Source organism: Colletes gigas, unplaced genomic scaffold (genome assembly GCF_013123115.1).
Source record: "Colletes gigas isolate AHSC1104 unplaced genomic scaffold, ASM1312311v1 Colletes_gigas_Sc00015, whole genome shotgun sequence".
In the NCBI taxonomy this organism is placed as follows: domain Eukaryota; kingdom Metazoa; phylum Arthropoda; class Insecta; order Hymenoptera; family Colletidae; genus Colletes; species Colletes gigas.
The window spans coordinates 166,248-191,753 of NW_025106644.1; the positions used below are offsets into that span (position 1 = coordinate 166,248).

At 35.6% G+C, this 25,506-nt stretch overlaps 2 protein-coding genes across 7 annotated transcripts; one reads left to right on the top strand and one right to left on the bottom strand.

The window, feature by feature from the left end:
- Positions 1 to 11,345: 11,345 nt before the first annotated feature.
- On the bottom strand, positions 11,346 to 12,362 carry LOC122399852. Its single transcript, XM_043400874.1, has 2 exons — positions 12,234 to 12,362; positions 11,346 to 12,150 (listed from the first exon to the last, which is right to left on the bottom strand). Exons 1-2 carry the CDS (start codon positions 12,245 to 12,247, stop codon positions 11,346 to 11,348), a joined length of 819 nt encoding a protein of 272 aa, XP_043256809.1. The 5' UTR covers positions 12,248 to 12,362.
- LOC122399850 lies at positions 12,360 to 25,448 on the top strand. 6 transcript variants are annotated; one of them, XM_043400865.1, is made up of 5 exons: positions 12,360 to 12,708; positions 12,942 to 13,101; positions 21,976 to 22,259; positions 22,329 to 22,495; positions 22,562 to 25,448. In XM_043400865.1, exons 3-5 carry the CDS (start codon positions 22,052 to 22,054, stop codon positions 23,135 to 23,137), a joined length of 951 nt encoding a protein of 316 aa, XP_043256800.1. In that variant the 5' UTR covers positions 12,360 to 12,708; positions 12,942 to 13,101; positions 21,976 to 22,051; the 3' UTR covers positions 23,138 to 25,448. The 6 variants fall into 6 exon arrangements, with proteins under 6 accessions (XP_043256800.1, XP_043256802.1, XP_043256803.1 ...); XM_043400867.1 differs by having other exon boundaries at positions 12,946 to 13,101; XM_043400868.1 differs by having other exon boundaries at positions 12,984 to 13,101.
- Positions 25,449 to 25,506: the final 58 nt, after the last annotated feature.

A 25,506-nucleotide genomic window follows, 5' to 3' on the forward strand; every position in this document is an offset into this window, starting at 1 on the left:
ATTAGATCCATCATTTATATTTGTAACATGAACATAGCAACGATAGTCACTTGTTTCCACCTGTGGACTTGTCAAAATATACTTAACCTTACTTTTTTACTGTAACTTTACGACAAGTTTATAAAAAAATAACGAATTTCCGCAGATAATGAAATGCATATCAATAATGTATTGAATTAGACGAATCGAATGACGTATAACTCACCCCGATCGGTGAACGGGCCGTTTGCTAGGAATGTTCCACTTCTACCAACCAATTCCTACCTGCAATTTAAATAGGAAAGAAAAGTCCATATTGTCTCGCTAAGGTCAGGTCCAGTCAGAGATGCCAGAAAAGCACCGCCGGGTGCACACGCATACATGCCAGATACGCGTACGTGAGCTCGTGGAGTTTCGGAAAGTCGACAAAGGCAAACTGACGCATGCCCTCTTTCTCGATTCTCCGAAGCTGCCCGAAGTAATTTCGGATCGCCTCGTGGGAGTCGAGAGAGAAAGGCTCACATTTGCCTTCTCGCTCTAAACAACTGAAATCCGACCTCCCGTCAACGGCATACGATTTGGATTCTCGAGCCGAGATTCTCGACTGCCCAGGCATTTTTACTTTCCGACCTATGTAGGCGCACATAAGCAAAGTACCCATAATGAAAAAAAAATTTTGTAAAATTTATTTTACGGAAATACACGTTTTAAGACCTCCTGATCATATTTTAATTATTGAAAAAAAAGACATTTTTTTTTATTCCCATGTATGAGCACACATATGTATATTATTAATACGATTTTTGAAAATCAAAATACTTTAAGATTGAAAATTAATAAATTAAAATGAGATTCCACTCTTTACCAGTATTGTGCACGCTGTGGTATTTTTCAATAAGAAGAATTCTTACTTTTATAACATAAACAAAACAGTAGAATTAATAATTGCAGAAATTAATTAATAATGATTTTCCTCGATTGTTTTGAAATAACCGTATCAATTGGTTATGACGAACTAAATAGAACTAACTAGAAACAAAGGAAAAGTGATCCCGTTTGCCAGTTTAATACAAAGTATGGATTGTATCTTAAATTTTAAAAGCACATAGTCGAATATTTTTAAAGGTACAAAACATAGGCGTTTCATTGTAGAACAGTAACATAAGTTAGCAGGTAATGTCATAAAACTGTTTTTTCCAGCTATATCCCTTTTTACCTGAAGTATAAGGTAAAAAGTACGAGCTACAAGGTACGACTATCCGAAAATCGTTCACATTTTATCAATGTAAATGAAGCGGCCTTTCCATCAGAGTTAAATACAAAATTTTGTAATTTCTGTGAAAACAAAACTTTCAGTAAATGTACGTGGTGCTTGAAATTTTTATGTTTTGACTGTTTTTGTGAAAAGTACCATCCAGATTCATGTACTTCGTACATTGAAAATAACATATGTTAAATGTAATCGGTTAAATTTAACTTTAAAAAAAAATATTCGAAGGTCAGACAAAAATATAATGTCATATTTAGTGTACGCTTAAAGTATGATTGAAAAAATAAAAAAAAAAAGTTCAAGCAGGGTTCGAACCAGCAGAGCAGAAGAAGTTCGGAACTTGCAGCAAAAAAATTAATATTCGGGGGATTGATAGCAAATAATTAGCAAAAGAATATGCCGCAAGAATGGTATCGATAGCTTTCTTAGGCTCAAAGGCGCGACACGTGGCTATGCTAGATTAACGCTGGTCCAGCGCGGTCGTCGTTTCTCGAAAAAGACTACGGCAAAAAAATTAATATTCGGGGGATTGATAGCAAATAATTAGCAAAAAAATATGCCGCAAGAATGGTATCGATAGCTTCGTTACCTACTGTGATACAACATGTGGCTACGTTAGGTTAATATTGAGCTACAGCAGCCACAGTTTTTCGAAAACGGCTGGGGCAAAAAAATTAATATTCAGTGGATTAAGAGCAATAAATTAGCAACAAAATATGCCGCAAGAATGGTATTGATATCTGTCTTACGTACAGAGATACAATAAGTGGCTACGCCAGCTTAATATTACGGTAGCGTAGCCATTGTTTCTCAAAAACGGCTGGAGCAAAAAAATTAATTCTTTGGCAAATAATTAGCAAATAAATAGCAAAAAAATATCGTATTAATTTTGCTTTGGCCTTTTCAAATGGCTACGCCAGCTTAATCTATATATATAAAAATAAGTTGTCCTATGTTCGTGATTTTATAACTCGAGAACCACTCAACCGATTTTCAAACGAGTACATGCGTTGGAAAGGTCTACTTTCACTGATGGTTTATAAAAAAAAAAACATCGAAAAATTTCTACGAATATGCGTTATACGCGCACTTTTATGATGGTGTGTTTTCCCTATATAAAATTATATAAAGAGAGAGCCGATTTTTATGTTCGCGCAAAACTCAAGACTTATTGAACCGATCTTCCTCAAATTTTGACACGTTATTCCTGCATACTCTAGGACGGACATAGACTATGTAGCATGTCTCAGAAGCGCGTTATTAACATGTAATTTATGTGCAAAGATTTCATGTGTACGACTGTTTGGCAGACCGCGTGACCTCTGTATACGACAGTCTACTTGCGCGCGCATGCGCATATTCGACCCGCGCGATACCTCGCCCGTAGCAGTGCTGCGATGTTACCGCCAGGTGGCGAAGCTTTTCGAGCACTTTCTTGCGAGAGAATTGCACTATCGCGGATATACAGGGTGTCCCAAAGATGTTGCGGGTCCTTAAAGGGGGTGATTCGGGGGATGATTGCAAACAACTTTTTCCTTTGTGAAAATGCTCTCCGGGGTTTCGTTAACGAGATATTAACAAAAAGCACCGACCAATCAGATCGCGCGCTTTCCGCCCGAGCTCCCATGCTAGCATGGCTACGCGCCGTGCTAGCGTGGCTACGCGCCGCGCTGCGACTTGTGAACAAGCAACTCGGCATGCAACGAGGAAAATTGCGTAGAATGGCAAATGAAAAAGGCGTAGCAAATAAAATCGAACACGTTGTCATGGTTTGTTTGTTATTTAAAGTGAATGATGAATAAAGGATAAATAGATGAAAATCACGTGTAACGTAAAAAGACGAATACACATTTTTTTTAGAGGATTCGAAAATAATAGTTATTTGAAGTGGGAGGATATGGAATACGTAAAATTCCTTGTGTCAATAACGTATCCACGAAAAGGAAATTAACGAAAAGTGATCGTAGTTCGTTATTGTGATATAAATCCGTAATTTAATAACGACCAGCACTGTTGCTGATAACGAATAAGTCTGTTTAAAAAGCCCGGATAAATATTTTCGTACGAGAATTTTAAGAATTATTGCCGGAAACAAGCCATAGCTTGCGTTAAATTTAAAAATGAATGATTACCAATAAACTGACTAAAACTCACCCTTGTCGAAAATGCACCTGTAACTTGAAAACTTGTGTCACTGGGTCACTGAACCGATCCTGGTCATCGATGGACGAGCCCAGTGCACAGCTGATCCCAGGTATACGACACTACCCAAAGTTAAGGGTCGCAATGTCAGGTGCGTCCAGGTCAACGTATCGAATATTCACTTCACTGCACGGCTACTAACACTGATCACTTTATTTTTTTGTCGTGAAACGTATTGTTCTTACGTCATAAAGTCATAAATTATCCGAAACTGTAGGAAACTGTTCTCTACCGCCGACTAGCGGGACAATACGGTCATAAACCGCAACCCTGGCGAAATGCTCTGGCTGATCAGCCTGATTAATTTTGGAGAACTAGAAATTACAGATTATTATCCAACATCAATACGCCTCGCGGAGAGACACAGGAAGAGGTGGGACCGCTGTCCACCATCTCTCGTCCGGAATACGTCGACGCGTATTAAGTCGCAGACCAATTAAGCGCGTAATTTATGACTTAATTGGTTTCGCCTCGTAGCAGATGTAAACTCAGGGTATCGGAAAGGTGAAACAGGAATGGTATGCATTTTCTTCTTTATAGCAACTCGAAGACTTTCTGTTTCTCTTCTCTTCGGGCCCTTTCGAACCGATACACGTGGTGTATGTTTTCTATCTCGAGGCAATGGGTACAATGGCAGTAGAAGGACAGAACGCGGGCTTTTGTGAAAGTTTTCGTTGCACTTCTGCAGGCCACGTGTTTTTTCAGCAAATGCTGGTTTCTTTTTCTCTAAATTTTGTCCTGGTGGGAGTTAACTCATAATGGAACGAGAGAAGCTATTTCGGGGTAGTGGAAGTTGCTTGAAAAAAATCCTGTCAGTCAGCTAGCAAACCCGTCGTAGAAATGTACACGGCTCAAGAGTACTATAGGATGTTCTGGGTGTACGCCCGGAACAACGGGAACGCAAGTGCTGCTGTGCGAGCATTTGCGTTAGAATTCCCTAATATTCAAACGCCAAGCGAGGATACATTTCGTCGCTTAGCGTCGAGATTGTATTCAACGGGGTCCATGATGCCGCGAGGCCGTCATGTGGAGCAATACTTTCATTAATAACAATCGGCCCCTTTCGGGGCCACCAATTTTTAAAACGTAAGAACAATACGTTTCACGACAAAAAAATAAAGTGATCAGTGTTAGTAGCCGTGCAGTGAAGTGAATATTCGATACGTTGACCTGGACGCACCTGACATTGCGACCCTTAACTTTGGGTAGTGTCGTATACCTGGGATCAGCTGTGCACTGGGCTCGTCCATCGATGACCAGGATCGGTTCAGTGACCCAGTGACACAAGTTTTCAAGTTACAGGTGCATTTTCGACAAGGGTGAGTTTTAGTCAGTTTATTGGTAATCATTCATTTTTAAATTTAACGCAAGCTATGGCTTGTTTCCGGCAATAATTCTTAAAATTCTCGTACGAAAATATTTATCCGGGCTTTTTAAACAGACTTATTCGTTATCAGCAACAGTGCTGGTCGTTATTAAATTACGGATTTATATCACAATAACGAACTACGATCACTTTTCGTTAATTTCCTTTTCGTGGATACGTTATTGACACAAGGAATTTTACGTATTCCATATCCTCCCACTTCAAATAACTATTATTTTCGAATCCTCTAAAAAAAATGTGTATTCGTCTTTTTACGTTACACGTGATTTTCATCTATTTATCCTTTATTCATCATTCACTTTAAATAACAAACAAACCATGACAACGTGTTCGATTTTATTTGCTACGCCTTTTTCATTTGCCATTCTACGCAATTTTCCTCGTTGCATGCCGAGTTGCTTGTTCACAAGTCGCAGCGCGGCGCGTAGCCACGCTAGCACGGCGCGTAGCCATGCTAGCATGGGAGCTCGGGCGGAAAGCGCGCGATTTGATTGGTCGGTGCTTTTTGTTAATATCTCGTTAACGAAACCCCGGAGAGCATTTTCACAAAGGAAAAAGTTGTTTGCAATCATCCCCCGAATCACCCCCTTTAAGGACCCGCAACATCTTTGGGACACCCTGTATATGTCAGGACGATCGTCTGATAATTAATTGCTTTTGCACCAGTTTGTTTGGAAATCATCGAAACACTGGGGCGAATGCACAGATCAAGAGAATATTAATAATTTTACTTGCGAGTCAGTGGTGGGTACGTAAAATACCCGCATGTAGAAAACCAAGTTTTCTACGTGGCTAAAACTGTATAATACTAGACAGAATTTTTCTAAGTTTTCTACAGTTTCATACCTACATGTAATATACCTTGAAAAGTTCAATTTTGCGGGAGAGAACAAAAGTGGCAAAAATGGATTTAGGAGGGCGGCCGAAGCATTCTTTTTGGAAACAAGGGGAGTTTGAACACAAACAATTACCAAATGGCAAAAATGGTGCTTTGTGTTCAGTCTGCAAAAAGGTATTAGCCAATACTGCGGAACAAAGATTAAAAAATCATAGGTTAGTATTGTATTATTTTATACGTGAAATAAAATGTTTCTTTTTCTGTATTGGAAAAAATTATCTTTATAGAATTAAAAAAGGAATTATCACTTTTTGTTTCTAATATTTGTATAGTAATATAATTTTTTAGGAAAAACTGTCCGTTAAAAAATGCTGCGGTTAACATATGCTGCGATCAAAATATAAATATTAATTGTAATGTATATGATGAAAATCATAATCATTTGAATGAAACAAACTTAGGAGAAGTACAATCAACCACAGATGTTAATAGGCCAGGAGGTAAATATAACTATTTATGCGGGCTTCTTGGTATTGTATTCTTTAACTGTTGGTTAATACCTTCTTAAGTTTCTTGTATAAATTATTTATCTAATTGTATAGATTCGGAATTAAGTTCCAAAATTAGAGTTGCCATGCAAACTAGTTCAAACGTTTGGAACAGTATGGAAGCAAGAAAAGGGCCTGAAAATTCCCCAAAAAATTCAACTACATTGAAAGCTAAAAGAAGAAAAAAGAGCAATTCTTCACATATTGATACATTGAATGATAAAGAAATAGTAATAATTAATAGAGGATTGATTCATTTTTTAATAACATACAATATAGATTTTAAGTGCATAGAATTCAATTATTTTGATGATTTTTTGAAGGCCCTTCATCCGGGATATACTTTTCCTAATTGTTTAGATTTAACGACAAATATCTTAAATGAAGCCTACGATCACTACAAAAATACGAAATTCGATTTTAATTGCTGTGGAATTTTATTAATTAGCTGCCAAAGAAACTGTAATCAATACATAAGCATGACGTACAATCAGCAAGGAACTTCTACATACATTGATGCTTGCAATAGTTTGACAAGTTTAGAAACATTTATTACAAAATCTATTGAAATAACCAAGCAAAAGTACAATGTCGATATTTATGCAGTTGTTTCAAACATAGACAATTATTTCAATTTACCAATGATTGTAGAAGGTACAGATGAGAGGAAATACTGGTATTTTAATTGCATCACCAAAAATATAAACTCAATAACCAAATCAATATTAGCCAACTGTAAACATAACGTAAATAAAATTATAATGACATTTTCAATAGTAGATGAGCAGGAACAAATTTTGAAGCATGACGGTACAAAAATGACAATCATTACTGATGATAATTACAACAATACTTTTAATGCACTTATACCTTGCTGCCAAAATTTGAAAATCTTGCGGAATCTAGTAGCCGATAATAAATACAAGTGCAATCAGGAGACACTGCAGTTGTTATTTGATTCAAGTTTTGAGGCAGAGCTGAATAGTAGTATAAGTATACTAAAAGCAATTAATAAACAATCACATATACAAAATAAAGTGGAGTACAGCATTGCGGATGCAGTAGAAGACTGGATACAATTGGAATTAGATTGTACAAATGAATCACACAAGATGTTAATAAATGACCAATTAAAATTAATATTAAATTCAGTATCATTAGCAGCGAATTATTTACATCCAACTTATAGGGGACAAAAATTAAAATTCTTAGACAATAAATATGTACAAATTGTAGGACATTTTTTATTGATGTACTTGATGAAGATGAAATGGAAGTATTATTTCAATTTGAAGACAAGACTGGTATATTTGAAAAAATGTTTCAGAAAGAATATAAATCTATTAAAACCTTTTACCGTACTATACAATCAGTGTATCCGAAATTTGCTATTTTTTGTCAAAAACTATTAACAATTCCTGCATACACTAACGAGCAGGAATTACTTTTAGTTCAACGAAATGATTTAGACTGTGAACAAAAAAGAAAAGTTACTGAACTATTTTATTCATTAAAAATCAATGAAAAGAAAAAGGACATTTTATAATCTCACGTCAAAGATTGTTAAATACTTTTTCCTTCATTATTATCAGTTCCTCTCAGGCATGTGCGAGACCCCGAAATATTTGGTCGGGTCGAGAATACGAAATTTTTCGGGATCGGGTCGGGTCGGGTCGGGTTCCCGATAGTTTCGAGACTTTTAAATTTTCGGGATTCCCGAAAAAGGTCGGGATTCTCGAAATAATCGAGATTCCCGAAAGAATCGGGATTTCCGAAATTTCCGAGAGCCCACTAGCACTAATCAATCATTTATATTCGTTTTAATGTGTACAGGGTGAGTCTCCTAACATGACGACCTCAAATAACTCGTAAGGTATTCGTTGTACGAAAAAATGTTTGAAACAAAAGTTGCATGGTATCTAGAGGTCCTAGAGGAACATACAGTGCTCTAATCTGTTTTTTATTAACTTATTTTTTTATTGAGATATTAGGGTCTGGGTACGGTCTGGGTTATTTGAGGTCGTCATGTTAGGAGACTCACCCTGTATACATTAAAACGAATATAAATGATTAGTGGGCTCTCGGAAATTTCGGAAATCCCGATTCTTTCGGGAATCTCGATTATTTCGAGAATCCCGACTTTTTTCGGGAATCCCGAAAATTTAAAAGTCTCGAAACTATCGGGAACCCGACCCGACCCGACTCGACCTCTTCCCGATTCGTCCCGACCATCGGGTTCCCGATGTTTTCGGGGTCTCGCACATCCCTAGTTTCTCTATATCTTGGTATGTATCTATGTATGTAATATAAGCAACTTTACTTTTTCATTATGTCATGTGATATTAATTATGTTAATATTTATAAGGATAAGTGTAATTCATAAAAGACATTACATTATTGACAATTATACTTCGTAAGAAATATTAATTTTAAAATCTGTGAATTGTAGGCAGTATTAATATTGATAACTGAATTAAAACTAAAGTTTTTAACAATTAATAATAAACTTGTGCTACTGTTTGGCTTGGCTTCAAAGTTTGAATCAAATAACAGTACTTATAACATAGTATTTTTCAGTTAAATATAAATACAAGTTTATATAAACAATTCATAGTTATCGAAAGAAACCTTTGTTATAGAATAAAATACTGTTATCTGAATAGAAGAGCATTGTTATATCCTTACATACTTAATATATAAACCTGCGCACTACCTTATATAAATTTACCTAATACTTATTGTAATAGACGGATCCCAGACAGATTATGATATACGCTGGCTCGACGTAGAGGAGAAAAGAAAACAACAGCACAAACGTTTCAACCTTAATATATTTCTGACACTGGTCGTGAAACAGACCGGGAAGGAAGACGGGAACAAATCAAATCACCAATTCCAATAGCAGTTACAATCTAGAATACATACATACATAACGGAATTCAGCTCTTATCTTCTAACGCTTGACGGTGAAATTAACAAACAAATCGAACTAAATCAAAACATTTTTTAGGCTTTCGCGGCCATAGTGGTATCCAGAGTATCAGAGACTATTTGATTCCCTGATGAAGCTAGCTGCAATGCTGGTGAAACGTCGGACTTTCTCGTCTTCTGAACGCGGCTCCAACCCGGAAGCCAATTCTAGTAGTAAATCAAAACAATCGAATCAAACTATACATAATTAAACTAAATAGCTACAATTGGGCATAATAATGACTTATAGAAACCAAATTGCAGAAAAAGTAGAGAAAATACAGGAGAAATACATAAGATGAACCTATTTACTACTTAAAAAGTAGTATAATGCTATTAATTTTGCTGATATCTCAGGTTTCAATCGATTTCTTTTAGTACAGTGTACTAGTGTCCATTGAGAAAAAAGTCTCTCAAGTTCTGCTGTGGATGCAGGAATATTCAATAATTTCTTTGCTAATGAACTTAAATCTTCATAAAATGGTTTTGCAGTTCTCCAAAAAACATTCGGAGATTTGTATCTCTTTTGTGAAATTTTTCTAAACATACCAGTTTCATTTTTATATTTTTCTAGTTGCTGCAAACCATTTTCATTTAAATTATTTTTGAAGAAGTTATTCATCATGTTTATGTAATATTGATTTTGAACAAATCTACTTCCTCTATATGTTTGATGCAAAAAATTTGCAGCTAATCCGTAGCGATTTATAACTTTTGTTAATCGTTCTTGTAAAATGACCTCAAAATCTTCAGCATGTGTTGGAATTTGCAATTCTAACCACATTTCTGTGGCAACAGCTATGTTACAATTTATTTCTTGACATGCATTTATTAAAGTACATATTGGGTCAAAGACTATTATGTAATCGGTTAATTTTAATTCAAATGATTTTTCAAATAAGCTTTCAACAACCCCATCTTTAAATTTATATTTGTTTTCTGCATCTTGTCCTTCATTATATTTAATAATATCACGCATGATACAAATATTTTCCAAGCACCTTCTGTATGCATTTCTTTTGCTACACCATCGAGTCTCTCCTGAGAATATCATTTTTTTACCACCTCTACTTATTAATTTATTAGGCGTACAAATAAGTTTCCTCGGTTTTTTATAAAAAGTTAGGAATTTATTGTGAAGGAACAGTACATTACGTTTTATTGAAAGTATTTTCCATCATTTGCCACTACTTTTCCCCATCTTTCTGGCAACATTCGGATACCCCGTCGAAAAAACTCTTCATCTTTTGACGCTATCCACAAATCTACCCAATTTTTGGTGTCTTCATATGATGTGAAGCGCTGCTCAGACAGACCATGTGCCATCGACCGGAACAGGTGATAATCAGAAGGGGCTAAGTCTGGTGAATACGGCGGGTGGGGTAAAACTTCCCAGTTGAGTGTTTCCAAGTATGTTTTTACCGGCGCCGCAACATGTGGACGAGCATTATCGTGTAAAAGAATAATTTTGTCGTGTCTGGAGCAGTAATGGGCGCGTTTTTCCTTAAGTGCCCGACTCAATCTCATCAATTGTGTGTCGGTAGAGAGCTCCAGTAATGGTTTCGCTTGGTTTGAGCAATTCATAATACACGACACCAAGCTGATCCCACCAAATACACAGCATGAGTTTTTTTCCATGAATATTCGGCTTAACTGTCAATGTTGATGGTTCGCCGGGCTTAACCCATGACTTTCTCTTCTTTGGATTATCGTAGTGAATCCATTTTTCGTCACCAGTGACTATACGATGCAAAAAACTCTTTTTTTTATTCCTGGCAAGCAGCATTTCACTCATGCATAATCGGCGTTCAACGTCTCTCGGCTTTAGTTCATATGGAACCCAAGTTCCTTGTTTTTGAATCATTCCCAACGATTTTAAACGATGTGAAATTGCTTGTTGAGTCACTTGTAATGTAAGTGCAAGTTCTTTTTGCGTTTGGGACGAATCTTCCTCCAATAATACTTCTAATTCCATGTCTTCGTACACTCTCTGCCTTCCACTGCGTTCTTTCTCCTTCACGTCAAACTCACCGTTCTTAAACTTTTGAAACCATTCCTGACAACTTCTCTCACTTAAAGCAGCTTCACCATATGCTTCTAGAAGCAATCGATGCGCCTCAGCTGCAGATTTTTTCAAATTAAAGAAGTAAATCAAAAGTTCCCGCAAATGATGCTTATTCGGCACAAAACTTGACATTTTTGCAGGAAAAAAATTACGTGATGCTGATACGGAATCACTAGTACTTTAAGGTTATGGTGTTGCCGGATGACGAAACTTGGGATATTACGTTTTACATCTGACAATTTCTCCATAACCTTCTGGTTTGGCCATCTTTTGACAAACCGCGGAAACTTATTTGTACGCCTAATACTTTCTAAATTAGGAGACCGAAAATCTTTTATAATGTTATTTACTTTATCATCAAAACTAGTATCAATTAAAGATTTAAATAACAGGTTGCCACTGTGACTGTTACAAGTAACATGCCACAAATCCACTCTTCTCTTGATATTGATCATATTTGAAGCATTGTCTGTTACAACAGCATAAATGTTAATGTTGTATTGATTATATGCAATTTCAACACATTGATTAACTACTTCACTTAAAGCCTTTCCAGTTTCTCGGATTTGGTTGAAAGTCCAAGATTCCAAAAACAAGTTTCTTCCAGTTGTTAGCCGTAACATGGCTACAACATTTTTTGAGTTTGCTGCTGAATTCTTCCAACCATCAATTAAAAGTACAGCATTTTGCTGCACATTTTGTTTAATGGAACTACATAATTGTTCATATTGTACATTTAAAAGTTTTGTACCCATTGTTTTTCTCGATGGAAATACATAGTCCTTATTTAGTGCATGTACAAAAGCTTTAAAGTGGCTTGATTCCACCACACTGAAAGGGATATTGCACCCAAAAAAGAAATTTGATAATAATTTATCCGTTTCATTTTTTCTGAAACAGATATTTTTATTTACATAATTTTCAATTCAAAGAAATTTTAGTTATTATCGTATATTTATTTCTAATTACTTCACCTTTCACGATTCATTTTTTATTAGTTATTAATGGTGGGTAAAGACACGATTTTTTTATTTTATACACGTGTTTTAAACGTTTTAAATGTATATGTATGTGGAATGAAAATAACCAATAATTCATACCAGAATTATGAATCATTTTTTGGGGTTAGGAAAATGGCGATTATATATAGTTTCCGACGTAATCGACGTATTCTACACGTTTTCAGTGTTTCGACGTATTTTACAAGTTTTCTACAGTCTACGGTAAATAACTGACGACACCCGTCGAAAACCCATCACTGGTCAGGTCACAGGTCACACAAAGATAACGCACGAACATCTAATAAGAAAAACCGATCAACCGTACTGCAGCCACTGCCCCACTGAAACCCACACAGTAGACCACATCCTATACCAGTGCAGGAGAACCGAACCCCAAAGACAGAAATATGGGATAAAACCGGACACAGCCCTTACAGCTCAGGCCCACGTAAGTGACACTTTAGAATTTCTCAAAGAAACAAATATGTATAATCAAATATAGCGCGCAAGCACGCATCCGCCGCCAATGACCTCGCAGTCAACGCGGCGTAAAAAACACAAAGAAGAAGAATTTTCTAAATTTTTTCTTCGTTATGGTACTTTCCTTATACCTACATAAATTGTGAACAAAATTAAGTGAATAGGTAGGGGAAATAAAGTTTTTTACATATAATAACTAAGATAGAGACGCGACGCTGCCACCATGGTGACTCATTCCAATAGAGATGCCACCCTAACGTCCTGACCACGTCAACATTCCAGAGGGCGATCCACGACGACAGCGTTACGTGGAAATCCACCGCCAGATCGCGACACCGCCCCCGGAGGAAAATCTAACCAAGTAAGTCTAGAGAAATCCTTTCAATACCGACGGGTAGGCACGGGTAATGCAGCGCGCTGTAAACCGACACAATTTGGCCCGAAATAGGGGGTTTCGAAATAAGAGATTTTGCCCTTATATGAGCAGCTTTTCGGTCGGATGAGGTCTCATTCGAAAGAGGAAGGTCCAATGCAGTGCGCTCTGGTCAGAATCGAACGAGATTGTGTTCACATTTATTAATATCAACGTCGAAAGTCGGGAAAAAAATGAATGAAATACAGCCACAGAATCGAAGTCTTTTTAGGTTACTAAAAGAGTTGTACGATTCCAATACTGACCAAAGCGCGCTGCATTGGACCTTCCTCTTTCGAATGAGACGTCATCCGACCCAAAAGCTGCTCATATAAGGACAAAATCTCTTATTTCGGAATTGCATTCCCACAAGCGAGTTCCGCCATTACATGGGTAATAGCAGAGCAAGTCACGTGACAAATTTAGTTCAGGCAGTCGCTACGAGATGGCGCCTAATCAAGAGGGCTGTGAAGGTGAAACCATACCAAAGTGAAGCGTTAGCTTCGATACATAGGCCCCGTGAAAGCATGATGCTGACTTTCAACGTTTATATTAATAAATGTGAACAGAATCTCGTTCGATTTTGACCAGAACGCACTGCATTGGACCTTCCTCTTTCGAATGAAACTTCATCCGACCGAAAAGCTGCTCATATAAGGACAAAATTTCTTGTTTCGAAACCCCATATTTCGGACCGAATTGTGTCGGTATACCGCGCGCTGCATTGCTCGTGCCTGCCTATCTCCCTCGGTGTCTTTCAATCATCGATTCATTTTTGCTCATTTATTATTGACAATAAATTCAACATAGAGTCTCCCACGAAGCGGGATCTATGCAGGTAATTCAGTATTGGAATCGTACAACTCTTTTAGTACCCTAACCCATACCTCGATTCTACGGCTGTATTTCGTTCATTTTTTCCTCGACTTTCGACGTTTATATTAATAAATGTGAACAGAATCTCGTTCGATTTTGACCAGAGCGCACTGCATTGGACCTTCCTCTTTCGAATGAGACTTCATCCGACCCAAAAGCTGCTCATATATGGGCAAAATCTCTTATTTCGACATAATTGAGTACATCGAAATCGACAGTAATGACGGCGAACTTCCTTAGCGTCTAACGTAGTGAAATAAAGAACGCTAGTGTGAGCCTTTCCTTCTTGCTCTTGTAAAAGAGAAACAACTGAAATACGACCTCGCGATAAGCGGCATACGATTCCAAGCCTCGATTGCCCCAGCATTTTTACTTTCCGACCTATGTAAGGTATAAGGAAATTTATGAAGTATCATCACAGACGAGATATATGAATAGACGTTTCACCTTATGGACTTTCGCGGCCGAATCTGACTGTCATACCGACCTGAAAATTCGTAGCTGATTTTAGCGGCCTCTTCTCATGGATGGCGGTTAGTTGAGAAACTAGGCACTGAATTAGTATTGATGGGCAGCCAGCTGAGTGGGTACGTAAATACATGTGAGTTGATTATGGGAGGGATTGGAAAAGACAGTGGAGTATTATCAGACGGCAGACCCGTGCCGAAAGGGAACTGCCCCACCACTCACACACACTAATGCCAACCACCTTGTATATGAGTTCTGGCGTTTCGTATAGCTTCGTAGATTCGAGAAAGGCGGCGAATGTCAGTCTATCCTTCTTGCTCTCAACACAGCTGAAATTCGATCTCGCATATTCTCGAGCCGAGATTCTCGACTGCCTAGGCATTTTTGACTTTCCGACCTGTGTAGGCATATACAATGTATAAGCAATATACCATAATGAAGAAAAAATTACAAAAATTTGTTTTTACGGAAATACACGTTTTAAAACGATAATATTTTATGAACATATTTTAACCCTTTGCACTCGGTTGTCCCCTCTGAGGGGACATGAAAGTTTATTAGTGATTAAGAAGAATGAACTGATTTCACCGCAATTTTTTAAGAAACACATGTTTTCCTGTACTTTCCTATTAAAATGGGAAATATTCTATTAAAATGAGAAATATATCAGCCGTTTTTACGTTGGAAGTGGAAGGATTGTCGAGGATGGTCAGAGGCGTATGGTCGGATTCAAACACGTGGACAATAAACGTAACTATATAAACTATATTATTTAATGTTTACTAAAATTATTTAACATAAAGAACATAAAACGTAAACGTAAAAAACTATAAACGTAAAATCGAAACTTCATTCAAAGTCGGACCATTCCTATTGCTATCTTCGTTATAAATAAATTAACGTTTTTTGTCGGACAATAGAATGAATAATAAGCTACATATTCCAAATGTAGGCCAAAGAAACCGGGACTGCATTATATGTTCCGACAGGAAAACACCAGGAGAAAGACGTCAAACAACATTTTATTGTGAAACATGTATAAATCAACCTGCTATGTATATTGGGAATTGTTTCAGAATTTACCATACCATAGAAAATTATGAGAAATAAATTTTTATTTTGTATTGTAAATATGTGTTCTTCAATGTCCATAAATACATATAAACCAAATTTCAACACAATGCCTTACTTGGTTCCAAAGTTGTATCATATATCACAAATATCGCTGTTACTACAATGAATTCTATCTACACTTACGTGCCTGTTATATATATACGACTCGCCGATTGTTGACAAAAAATCTGCAGTATGTATACGACTCGCCGATTGTTTATTGTTTCTATAATCGAGGCGGCCGGCAATGAATGCGTATAACAGCTGTGCTTAAAAACTCGATTTGTGTAGCCGGCCGCCTAACGGCGGCCACGCATTCATTTTCTATTTCAATTTTCTTTATTGATATTATCAGAAGTGGGAAAGATTTCAGCCATTATTTCGACAAATTTAATTATTAGATCATTAGCATGATATTGTCGACGGAAGAAGAATTCAACTAAATAGCCTACATAATGTATTTGGCGAGTTCCATACGTCAGAATATTCGAACCTTTGACAACAATGCAGAACTAGATTTAGCTCGACACATTATACATTATTTGTCGTCGGTTGTCATGCCGACTAATACAAACAAGAGAAAAAAGCAACGATCGTGGACTGATGCAATACAGAGCCACAGATATGTACATATAGACAGAATTCATTGTAGTAGTAGCGATATTTTGAAGAAAAATCTCGGAAACTAAGGCCGAGCGACGGTTATATGTATAGGAAAAAGTTGCTCAAAATGTTGATTTCTACAACATATTCAAAAATCATCGAAATCGGTGAGACCCGGCCTTTTCTAAATAATTACCTCATTTTCTTTCAATAATTCTCCATTGCAAAAATTCTACAGTATTCTTACATTTTTTATATTTTAAAATTTTCCCATGTTATTAGAAAGTAGATATACAACGAAAGTTATACAATTTATAGTTCCTAGCATGTATAACATGTATATGTATATAACGCATGGTCGCTTCGTATGGAAAGTCAATGAATCTTCAAAAAGCGCCCAGGTCCGATTTCGAGAAATGTAAGGTCTGTCAGTCACGATGGCTTTTGTCGTTTACTGACGATTCGAACGGTTGGCGATGCCAGGCTTGCTTTCGAGAAATGTAAACGACGTCAGCGATGCAAGAGCGAGAAGGAAAGCGAGTATCAGCCTGTTCTTCTCGGCTCTTCCGAAACTCAACGAGCTCACGTACACGCAATTCAGCATAGTGTGCGAAAGCGAGGAATGAGGAGTTTCCGGGGCCCCGATGCAAAGTCTGATTAAACTGATTTCGAGTCGCAAATACGTTTCTGCCGAGTTATTTTTTTAATAAATGATGTATTACAATTTAAAATAAAAAATAGAGAATTTGCGGTGTACGTATCAATGAAATACATCCTTATGAATTTTAATAATCTTGAAATTTTTAAATACTCTTAATCGATTGATTTCTCCAATGAAATTAATCGATTAATGTCCAATGATGGACCCTACAGCTTTAATTCCGTTAAAAAATAATAAAATTTATGTAATTTTATTTTCTGTCTCACTTCCTCTTGTGTTAATTTCTGAATCTGTTGATAACGTAGCGAGTGACACGAAAATGGTAATGGGGTCCCGGGACCCCAGAAACTCCGGCCGAAAAATTACATTACGTGAAACGTCTATTCATATATCTCGTCTGTGGTATCATAATGTAAAAAAAATGTCGAAATTTTTTTTAGCGGAAATACACGTTTTAGGACCCCCTGATCATATTGTGACTATTAAAAAAAAAGACTTTTTTTTTTGTTCCTATTACATATAAACGGTCGAATGAATTTCAATGAAACTTTACATTTCAGTTTTATGTTCTCGTTTCTAGGTCTGATTAGATTTTGAGCGTGATCAGCCCCCGGATAATGATGATTATACGACTTTTAGTTTTATAATTATTTCGATACATATACATTATTTGTAACAAATTTTGGCAATTATTTAGAAAAGGGGGAGGTCTCACCGATTTTGATGATTTTTGAATATGTTGTAAAAATCAACATTTTGAACAACTTTTTCCTATACATATAACCACCGCTTGGCCTTATTTTTCGAGATTTCTCTTCAAAAAGATCGCTGCTACTGCAATGAATTTTGTCTATATGTACATGTCCGTGACTCTGTATGCGTCAGTCCACGATCGCCGATTTTTTCTCTTGTTTGTGACAAGAAATAATGCATAATGTGTGAAGCTAAATCTAGTTCTGTATTGCTGTCAAAGGTTCGAATATTCCGAAGTATGGAACTCGCCAAATACATTATGTAGGCTATTTAGCTGAATTCTTCTTCCATCGACAATATGATTTTAATGATCGAATAATGAAATGTTTCCCACTTCTGATAATATCAATAGAGAAAATTGAAATAGAAAATGAATACGTGGCCGACCGCCTTACGGCGGCCGGTATAAGAAAATCTAACCCAGACCTAATCCATTATATTAGTTACTAGGTAGAATAATTAGATTTATAAGGGTTAGATGTTTTTATGCCGGCTGCCGTTAGGCACACCCATTGTCGGCCGCCTCGATGCATCTATAGAAACAATGAACAATCGGCGATTGAACGCTTACACACACGCTGCCACAGCATGTACTTACGTATAGATAGAATTCATTGTATGTAGTAGCAGCGATCTTTTTGAAGAGAAATCTCTGAAACTAAGGCCGAGCGGCGGTTATATGTATAGGAAAAAGTTGTTCAAAATGTTGATTTCTATAACATATTCAAAAATCACCGAAATCGGTGTTACCGTCCGTAATCTAAATAATTACCCACATTTAATATTTAATAATCGTCAAGCACAAATTACTACAGAAAGTTATCGATTCCATATGGATCTCGGAATCGATCAAGTTTTGAATCGGCCAATAGTTTTGCGAGTTTGGAGTCTGACAATACTTTCCAGGTTTTCAAATGTTTCCAATCCGGCTAGAGCGCGCACGCGTTACCTCTCTACTTGCGCGAATATTCAAAGTATGTGTTGCAGCCTTTCGCTACATTATTGTCTACAATTTCATACCCTACATTATTCACGAAAATAAATGTTACTTTATTTTGTACAGTAGAATTTTCAAATGAATGCATAGTAATCAAGTTTTTTTGGAAACATTATTGTGGAAGATTTTAGAGTGGGGTTGCATGTTGATTAAAATAAAATATTGCCGCGAAAGTCTTCTTCATTTATATACGCGCTTCGTGGGAGAGTATGTGTTGGATTTACTGTAAATAATAAATGAGCAAAAACGAATCGATGATTGAGACACACTGTCTTTGCTGCATAAAGAGAAACCTTAGCGGGTCCAACGAGTCTAAGGGCCTTTGCTGTTTGTCACCGAAGGACAAAGTGAGGAACACGGTGCAGGCATAGAGTTTCTTTTCAAGTGGACGACACATTTTCTTCACGTGCAATTTTAATAGCGATAGAACATCCTTTCCAGCCGTAAAATAAACTTTCCAATTCGTTACAAAAGAAAGACTTTTCCGGGTCGAGATATTTAGCGACAGTTTGTCGAAAAATAAATTTTGTAATATCGACATATTCATATTATTTCCTGAATGTCCAACAGCCTCAAAAATAGAAATGTTTGTGAAATTTAATGAAAATTATAATTTGTAGAAGTCTTTAAAGTTGAACGATTTAAAACTACCATTTTTACCGCAAGAAATTACTTCTCCTCATTGAGATGTTTCAACAGTTCCGTTTAACATTTTCATTTCGTTTTTTCCTTTTAAATCAAGAGTATTTCTTTGCAGTGAAAAACAATGCTTTCATTAATAATTGCTGTACATAATATGTTTAAAAAGTAATGCTGAATGAAGTGAATAAAATGTACAAAATTCTTTACAATTGATAAGGAATATCTTAATTTTTAAATATCATGTATTTTAACTAAATGTAATGTTTTCAACACATCTTCCCCTAAATGTTCATATAAAATCACTTCCCCCTTCAGATCAATTTTCATATTATTATTGTTTAAAGCCGTCATTGTCATTTCTCATGGTCGCGTCTACCGTTACCATGCTACACGCTACGCTACAGAAATATGGGTTCCCGAAACAAGAAATTTTGTCCTTATATGAGCAGCTTTTCGGTCGAATGAGGTCTCATTCGAAAGAGGAAGGTCCAATGCAGTGCGCTCTGGTCAAAATCGAACGAGATTCTGTTCACATTTATTAATATAAACGTCGAAAGTCGAGGAAAAAATGAACGAAATACAGCCGCAGAATCGAGGTATGGGTTAGGGTACTAAAAGAGTTGTACGATTCCAATACTGAATCACCTGCATAGATCCCGCTTCGTGGGAGAGTCTATGTTGAATTTATTGTCAATAATAAATGAGCAAAAATGAATCGATGATTGAAAGACACCGAGGGAGATAGGCAGGCACGAGCAATGCAGCGCGCGGTATACCGACACAATTCGGGCCGAAATATGGGTTTTCGAAACAAGAAATTTTGTCCTTATATGAGCAGCTTTTCGGTCGGATGAGGTCTCATTCGAAAGAGGAAGGTCCAATGCAGTGCGCTCTGGTCAAAATCGAACGAGATTCTGTTCACATTTATTAATATAAACGTCGAAAGTCGAGGAAAAAAGTCGTGGACTGACGCATACAGAGTCACGGACATGTACATATAGACAAAATTCATTGCAGTAGCAGCGATCTTTTTGAAGAAAAATCTCGAAAAATAAGGCCAAGCGGTGGTTATATGTATAGGAAAAAGTTGTTCAAAATGTTGATTTTTACAACATATTCAAAAATCATTAAAATCGGTGAGACCTTCCTTTTCTAAATAATTGCCAAAATTTGTTACAAATAATGTATCTGTATCGAAATAATTATAAAACTAAAAGTCGTATAATCATCATTATCCGGGAGCTGATCACGCTCAAAATCTAATCAGACCTTGAAACGAGAACATAAAACTGAAATGTAAAGTTTCATTGAAATTCATTCAGCCGTTTATATGTAATAGGAACAAAAAAAAAAGTCTTTTTTTTTAATAGTCACAATATGATCAGGGGGTCCTAAAACGTGTATTTCCGCTAAAAAAAATTTCGACATTTTTTTTACATTATGATACTTCATAAATTTCCTTATACCTTACATAGGTCGGAAAGTAAAAATGCTGGGGCAGTCGAGGCTTGGAATCGTATGCCGCTTATCGCGAGGTCGTATTTCAGTTGTTTCTCTTTTACAAGAGCAAGAAGGTAAGGCTCACACTAGCGTTCTTTATTTCACTACGTTAGACGCTAAGGAAGTTCGCCGTCATTACTGTCGATTTCGATGTACTCAATTATGTCGAAATAAGAGATTTTGCCCTTATATGAGCAGCTTTTGGGTTGGATGAGGTCTCATTCGAAAGAGGAAGGTCCAATGCAGTACGCGCTGGTCAGAATCGAACGAGATTGTGTTCACATTTATTAATATAAACGTCGAAAGTCGAGGAAAAAATGAACGAAATACAGCCGTAGAATCGAGGGCTGGGTTAGTAGTACATATATACCTGCTATCCCCACCACTCTGTTAGACGCTAAGGAAGTTCGCCGTTACTATTGTCGATTGGTCACACTGTTCGGAATGGTATATGGCAATAGCAAGCAGCTGCCTCTGATTTCTTTAGGCGGCAGCGTATCTCATGGTATTACCATTTCTGTGTAGAGAATATCTGCTGTAATACCGACCTGCCGCATCGGCGAGGTCACGTGCCGTGCCTACCCCCTTAAGCTGTTACAAGAACAAAAAGGAAATGCTCATACTCGCCTTCTTTATCGATTTTCCGAAGTTGTACGAAGTGTCGAGCTCACGTACACGTGGCTCGTGCGGTAGTATATGTCCGCTATCCCCACCACTCTTTTAGACGCTAAGGAAGTTCGTCGTTTCTAGTGTCGACTCGAGACATTGTCGAGGTCGATGCACTCAATTATGCCAACTCTAGCCACACTCCACTCGCCTTCTTTTTCGATTTTTCAAAGTTGCGCGAGGGGTTGAATCATAATTTAATGACTTAATGGTATATTATTAAATCTTATTAGTAATACATAATGTGAATATTATCTAGTCGTGAAAAGTATAGTCTCTTTTAATAAAGGTTTAAGACAAACATTTTTAATTCAACTAATGTCAGTGATAATTTTTAACGGTGGGCATTTTACTAGAAGAGTTGATAACAAATGAAATCAAAAGAAAAGAAATTATTATGTAATAAAAATTGTATTTATTTTTGGAATGCAAACACAATTTTTTTTTAACATTTTTGCAACACAGTTGCAGGTATAGTTTTTTGTAATATAATACATAACCAAAAAACTAATAATTTAAATAACATAAATCCTTTAATTATTAGGTTGAAACATCTTGTTGCATGTTAAATTGTATATAAATACAATTTCAATGTGATCATCATTAAAGATTTTTTAAAAATGATACGAACATTTATATTTTTTGATCTGGAAACAACTGGACTCATTACAAGAAATTGTATGCCAAAAATCACTGAACTGTCATTAATCGCAGTATCGAGAAATGCTATATGCGATACTACAGATCCTTTACCAAGAGTGTTGCATAAATTAGTTTTACCAATACATCCAAATAAACAAATATCTAAAGAAATTCAAACATTAACAGGTAACTTAATGATTTGTTAAAATTTTGTTGTGATTTAATATATTTGTAATTATAATTATGTTATTCTAGATTTATCTAATGAAAATTTGGAAGAAGTTAGATCTTTTAACTGTGAGACGTACGACACAGTGATAAATTTTATACACCGACTTACAGCGCCAACTTGCTTTGTAGCTTACAATGGAAATAATTTTGATTACCCAATATTTTTATCGGAGCTTAAAAATATTAACAAGGTATGTGTAAATGTTACTTCGTAATTTTCATGTTCGTAACTTTATAACTGGATCTTTTTATTAAAGGTTCTCAGCGAAGAAATTTTTAGCATCGACATGATCAATTTAACTAAAGATTTCTTTGCGATTAAAAAGGATCCAATAAAACGAGTAAGCAATGCAGAAACTATTACTCCTAACTCTTCTACTACCGATGACACCAGTACTCTGCTAAATGACGGTTACGACCAAATGCTATCCGATGCGTTAGATTCTATTATGAGTCGAGATCTTAATAACACTAATAAAAATAAATTTAATAATGTGCTTAACACACCAAAAAGCAGTTGTTACAAAAAGATAAAAGAAATCAATGAAAAAACACCTGAGAGTCAGATTGTGAAGATAAAACATTCTAATAAAATCTCTCAGAATAGAAAAGAAAATATCACGCGAAGAAGATTAGATTTTACGAACAGTCGACCATCTAATTTTAAGTTATCTACTGTTTGTAAACACATTGTCGGATCTGCTCCTGAAAATGCACATAGCGCAGAAGGAGATTGTCTCACTATGATACGCTGTGCAATTCAGTTAGGAAACTTTTTTGTCGAATGGGCTGATTGCAATGCAGTACCTATGATTAATTACAACAAACAATAACAACTTTAATATATATTTTACATATAACTTTTACTAAAAACGGTATATGAAAAAATATATTAAAACTATATATTTGAAAAATGTCGAATACGTGTGATAAAAATAAAAGTTTCTCACAATGTTACATATATATACATATACATATATACAATCTACATATATTTTGAAGTCAAATGAACAGTGACATTTAAAGAAAAATAATTGTTAAGTAGATATATAAATCAAAAATATGAGTGAAGAATAAGAGCGCAAAAAACAAGGATACTGAAACGAGAGCTCATCGTGAATAGATATGACCGATCTAATTGTATTGACTAATAAATCATTGTTCTCTTTTGTTTTTACATATATATACATCGAAAGATAGCAAATAAAAATAGATTTTTATATACAGTTGTCTACAAAAGTGTTCGTATACGAAACTGAAATGGGTTCGATTCAATTTTACTGCTGTTTACATAACGTTTGTTAGTAATGTGGTTATATATAATTAAAGTACATTTTTTAATCTTCATAACTGCGTAGGAGTAATTAAAAATAAATGTTTTTTTTTAAGTAAATAAAATATATTTATTGAAAGGTGAAACAGTGCAAAGTGCAAGTGAAAAGTGCAAATAGTTCAGTTATAAAATTAGCCTAAAAATATGAGTCGCAATTAGAAACGAAGGAAAGCAACCGTCGAAAAACGAGAAACTATCATTAATACATTTAAAAAAGAAAAATCATTAAAGACATTACATGTGATGGAGTTGCATGAGTGTAAAGGGGATGGACAATTTGTACATAATCGATGAAATTATGGATAAATATTTGTTTATCTAAATATACAGAATTCTTTGCGGCACAGGATTTCAGATAATGAAATAGACCTATGTTGCATAGAAATTTTATTGCGTTTTAAATTAAACAAAATTGGTATATTTTTATTAAGAAAGGTGTCACGTAATGTAAAAACATAAAAAAAAATAGTAATAGTTGTTGCAATAAACCTTCCGCTTGCAACAATTGATGAACCTGTATTGGCATGTTGAATGTTGCCAACACGAGTGAATACATTTGCAACATTTGTTGAAGATATTACCAACTGCTTTATGTAAATAAGACGAAATATAAACCTATGCGCGCGCATGCAGCTATTGCAATATTTCGAGGTGGGACTAAAAATGTCCCACCATCCATTACGGTGTATCAAAAAGGTGGGACACTTTTAATCCCAATGTGCCCCAAAGAGTTAAATACCTCTCTAGTCCCCACGTCTCAATTCAATTGAGCGTCTGTGGGAAGAATTGAACTAAAAACTTAGAAATAAATCGATTTCGAACCAAGAAGAGTTAGAAAACATTTTTAAATCCGAATGGGAGGACATAAATGATGAAATTACTTCAAACTTGGTACAATCAATGTAGCAATGATTACAAATTATAATTCTAGCGAAGGTTAATACTACAAAATATCAGTAACCTTTAAACTGATATTATTATTAAGCGAACGAAAATTTTTGTGGCCTGAAACTTGTACCATATAATAAATATGATTTATTTATTTAAAGAAAAAAAGATCCATTTTTATTTTCTATCAATTTTAAAGATTATGAAATGTACTAGAATTATATTGTAAATACATTCCGAACAAATGTTATGTAAATACTGATAAAACCGAATTGAATTTCATTCTCGTGTACGAACACATGGGTAACTGTATTTACAGGGTGTTTACCATCCCTGGGAGAAATTTTAATGGGAGATTCTAGAGGCCAAAATAAGACGAAAATCAAGAATACCAATTTGTTGATTGAGGCTTCGTTAAGAAGTTATTAATGTTTAAAGTCCCGCCTGTAAAACGGTAATCTGCGAACAGCTGCGTGCAAGCGATAGTATTTACAGTTACTCACAAAATTGAGCGTACACCTATGTAGTTAATAAAAACTTGTGGGAAAATGAACATAAAAAGAAATATTTAAAAGTAAAAACGCATTATACATTTTACTTGTACATTTCAGCAGATAATGCGTGAAGAAATTTTTAAACAATATTGATAGTTCATTTATGTTTAACAAAAACTTCAAAAGTATGCTTATTTTATCGTCACAAAATTGAGCGTACAGTTTATTAGTAACTAGAAAACTAACTTTTGTAAAACTTCTCATGGTTTACAATTCATTCCATTGTATCTAGTGACATAGTTCCGTTGCTATGATACGTTTGATTTTCATTTGTCATTGTTTATTAGCGAAAATTTGCACTATGGCTTCACGAAGATCAGAAATTGATATTTCTGTGCGAAAATTAGTTGTTAAATTGTATTGCCAAGGTAAATCTCTAAGGCAAATTGACAAAATAATGGCTAGAGCCCACTCTACTGTACAAAAA

Excerpts from the sequence above, each read along its gene's own strand:
- LOC122399850 (XM_043400865.1), top strand. The coding sequence starts at position 22,052 with ATGATACGAACATTTATATTTTTTGATCTGGAAACAACTGGACTCATT. Across the intron at positions 22,260-22,328 it reads AGAAATTCAAACATTAACAG|ATTTATCTAATGAAAATTTG; the intron begins GTAACTTAATGA and ends ATGTTATTCTAG. Across the intron at positions 22,496-22,561 it reads AGCTTAAAAATATTAACAAG|GTTCTCAGCGAAGAAATTTT; the intron begins GTATGTGTAAAT and ends TTTTTATTAAAG.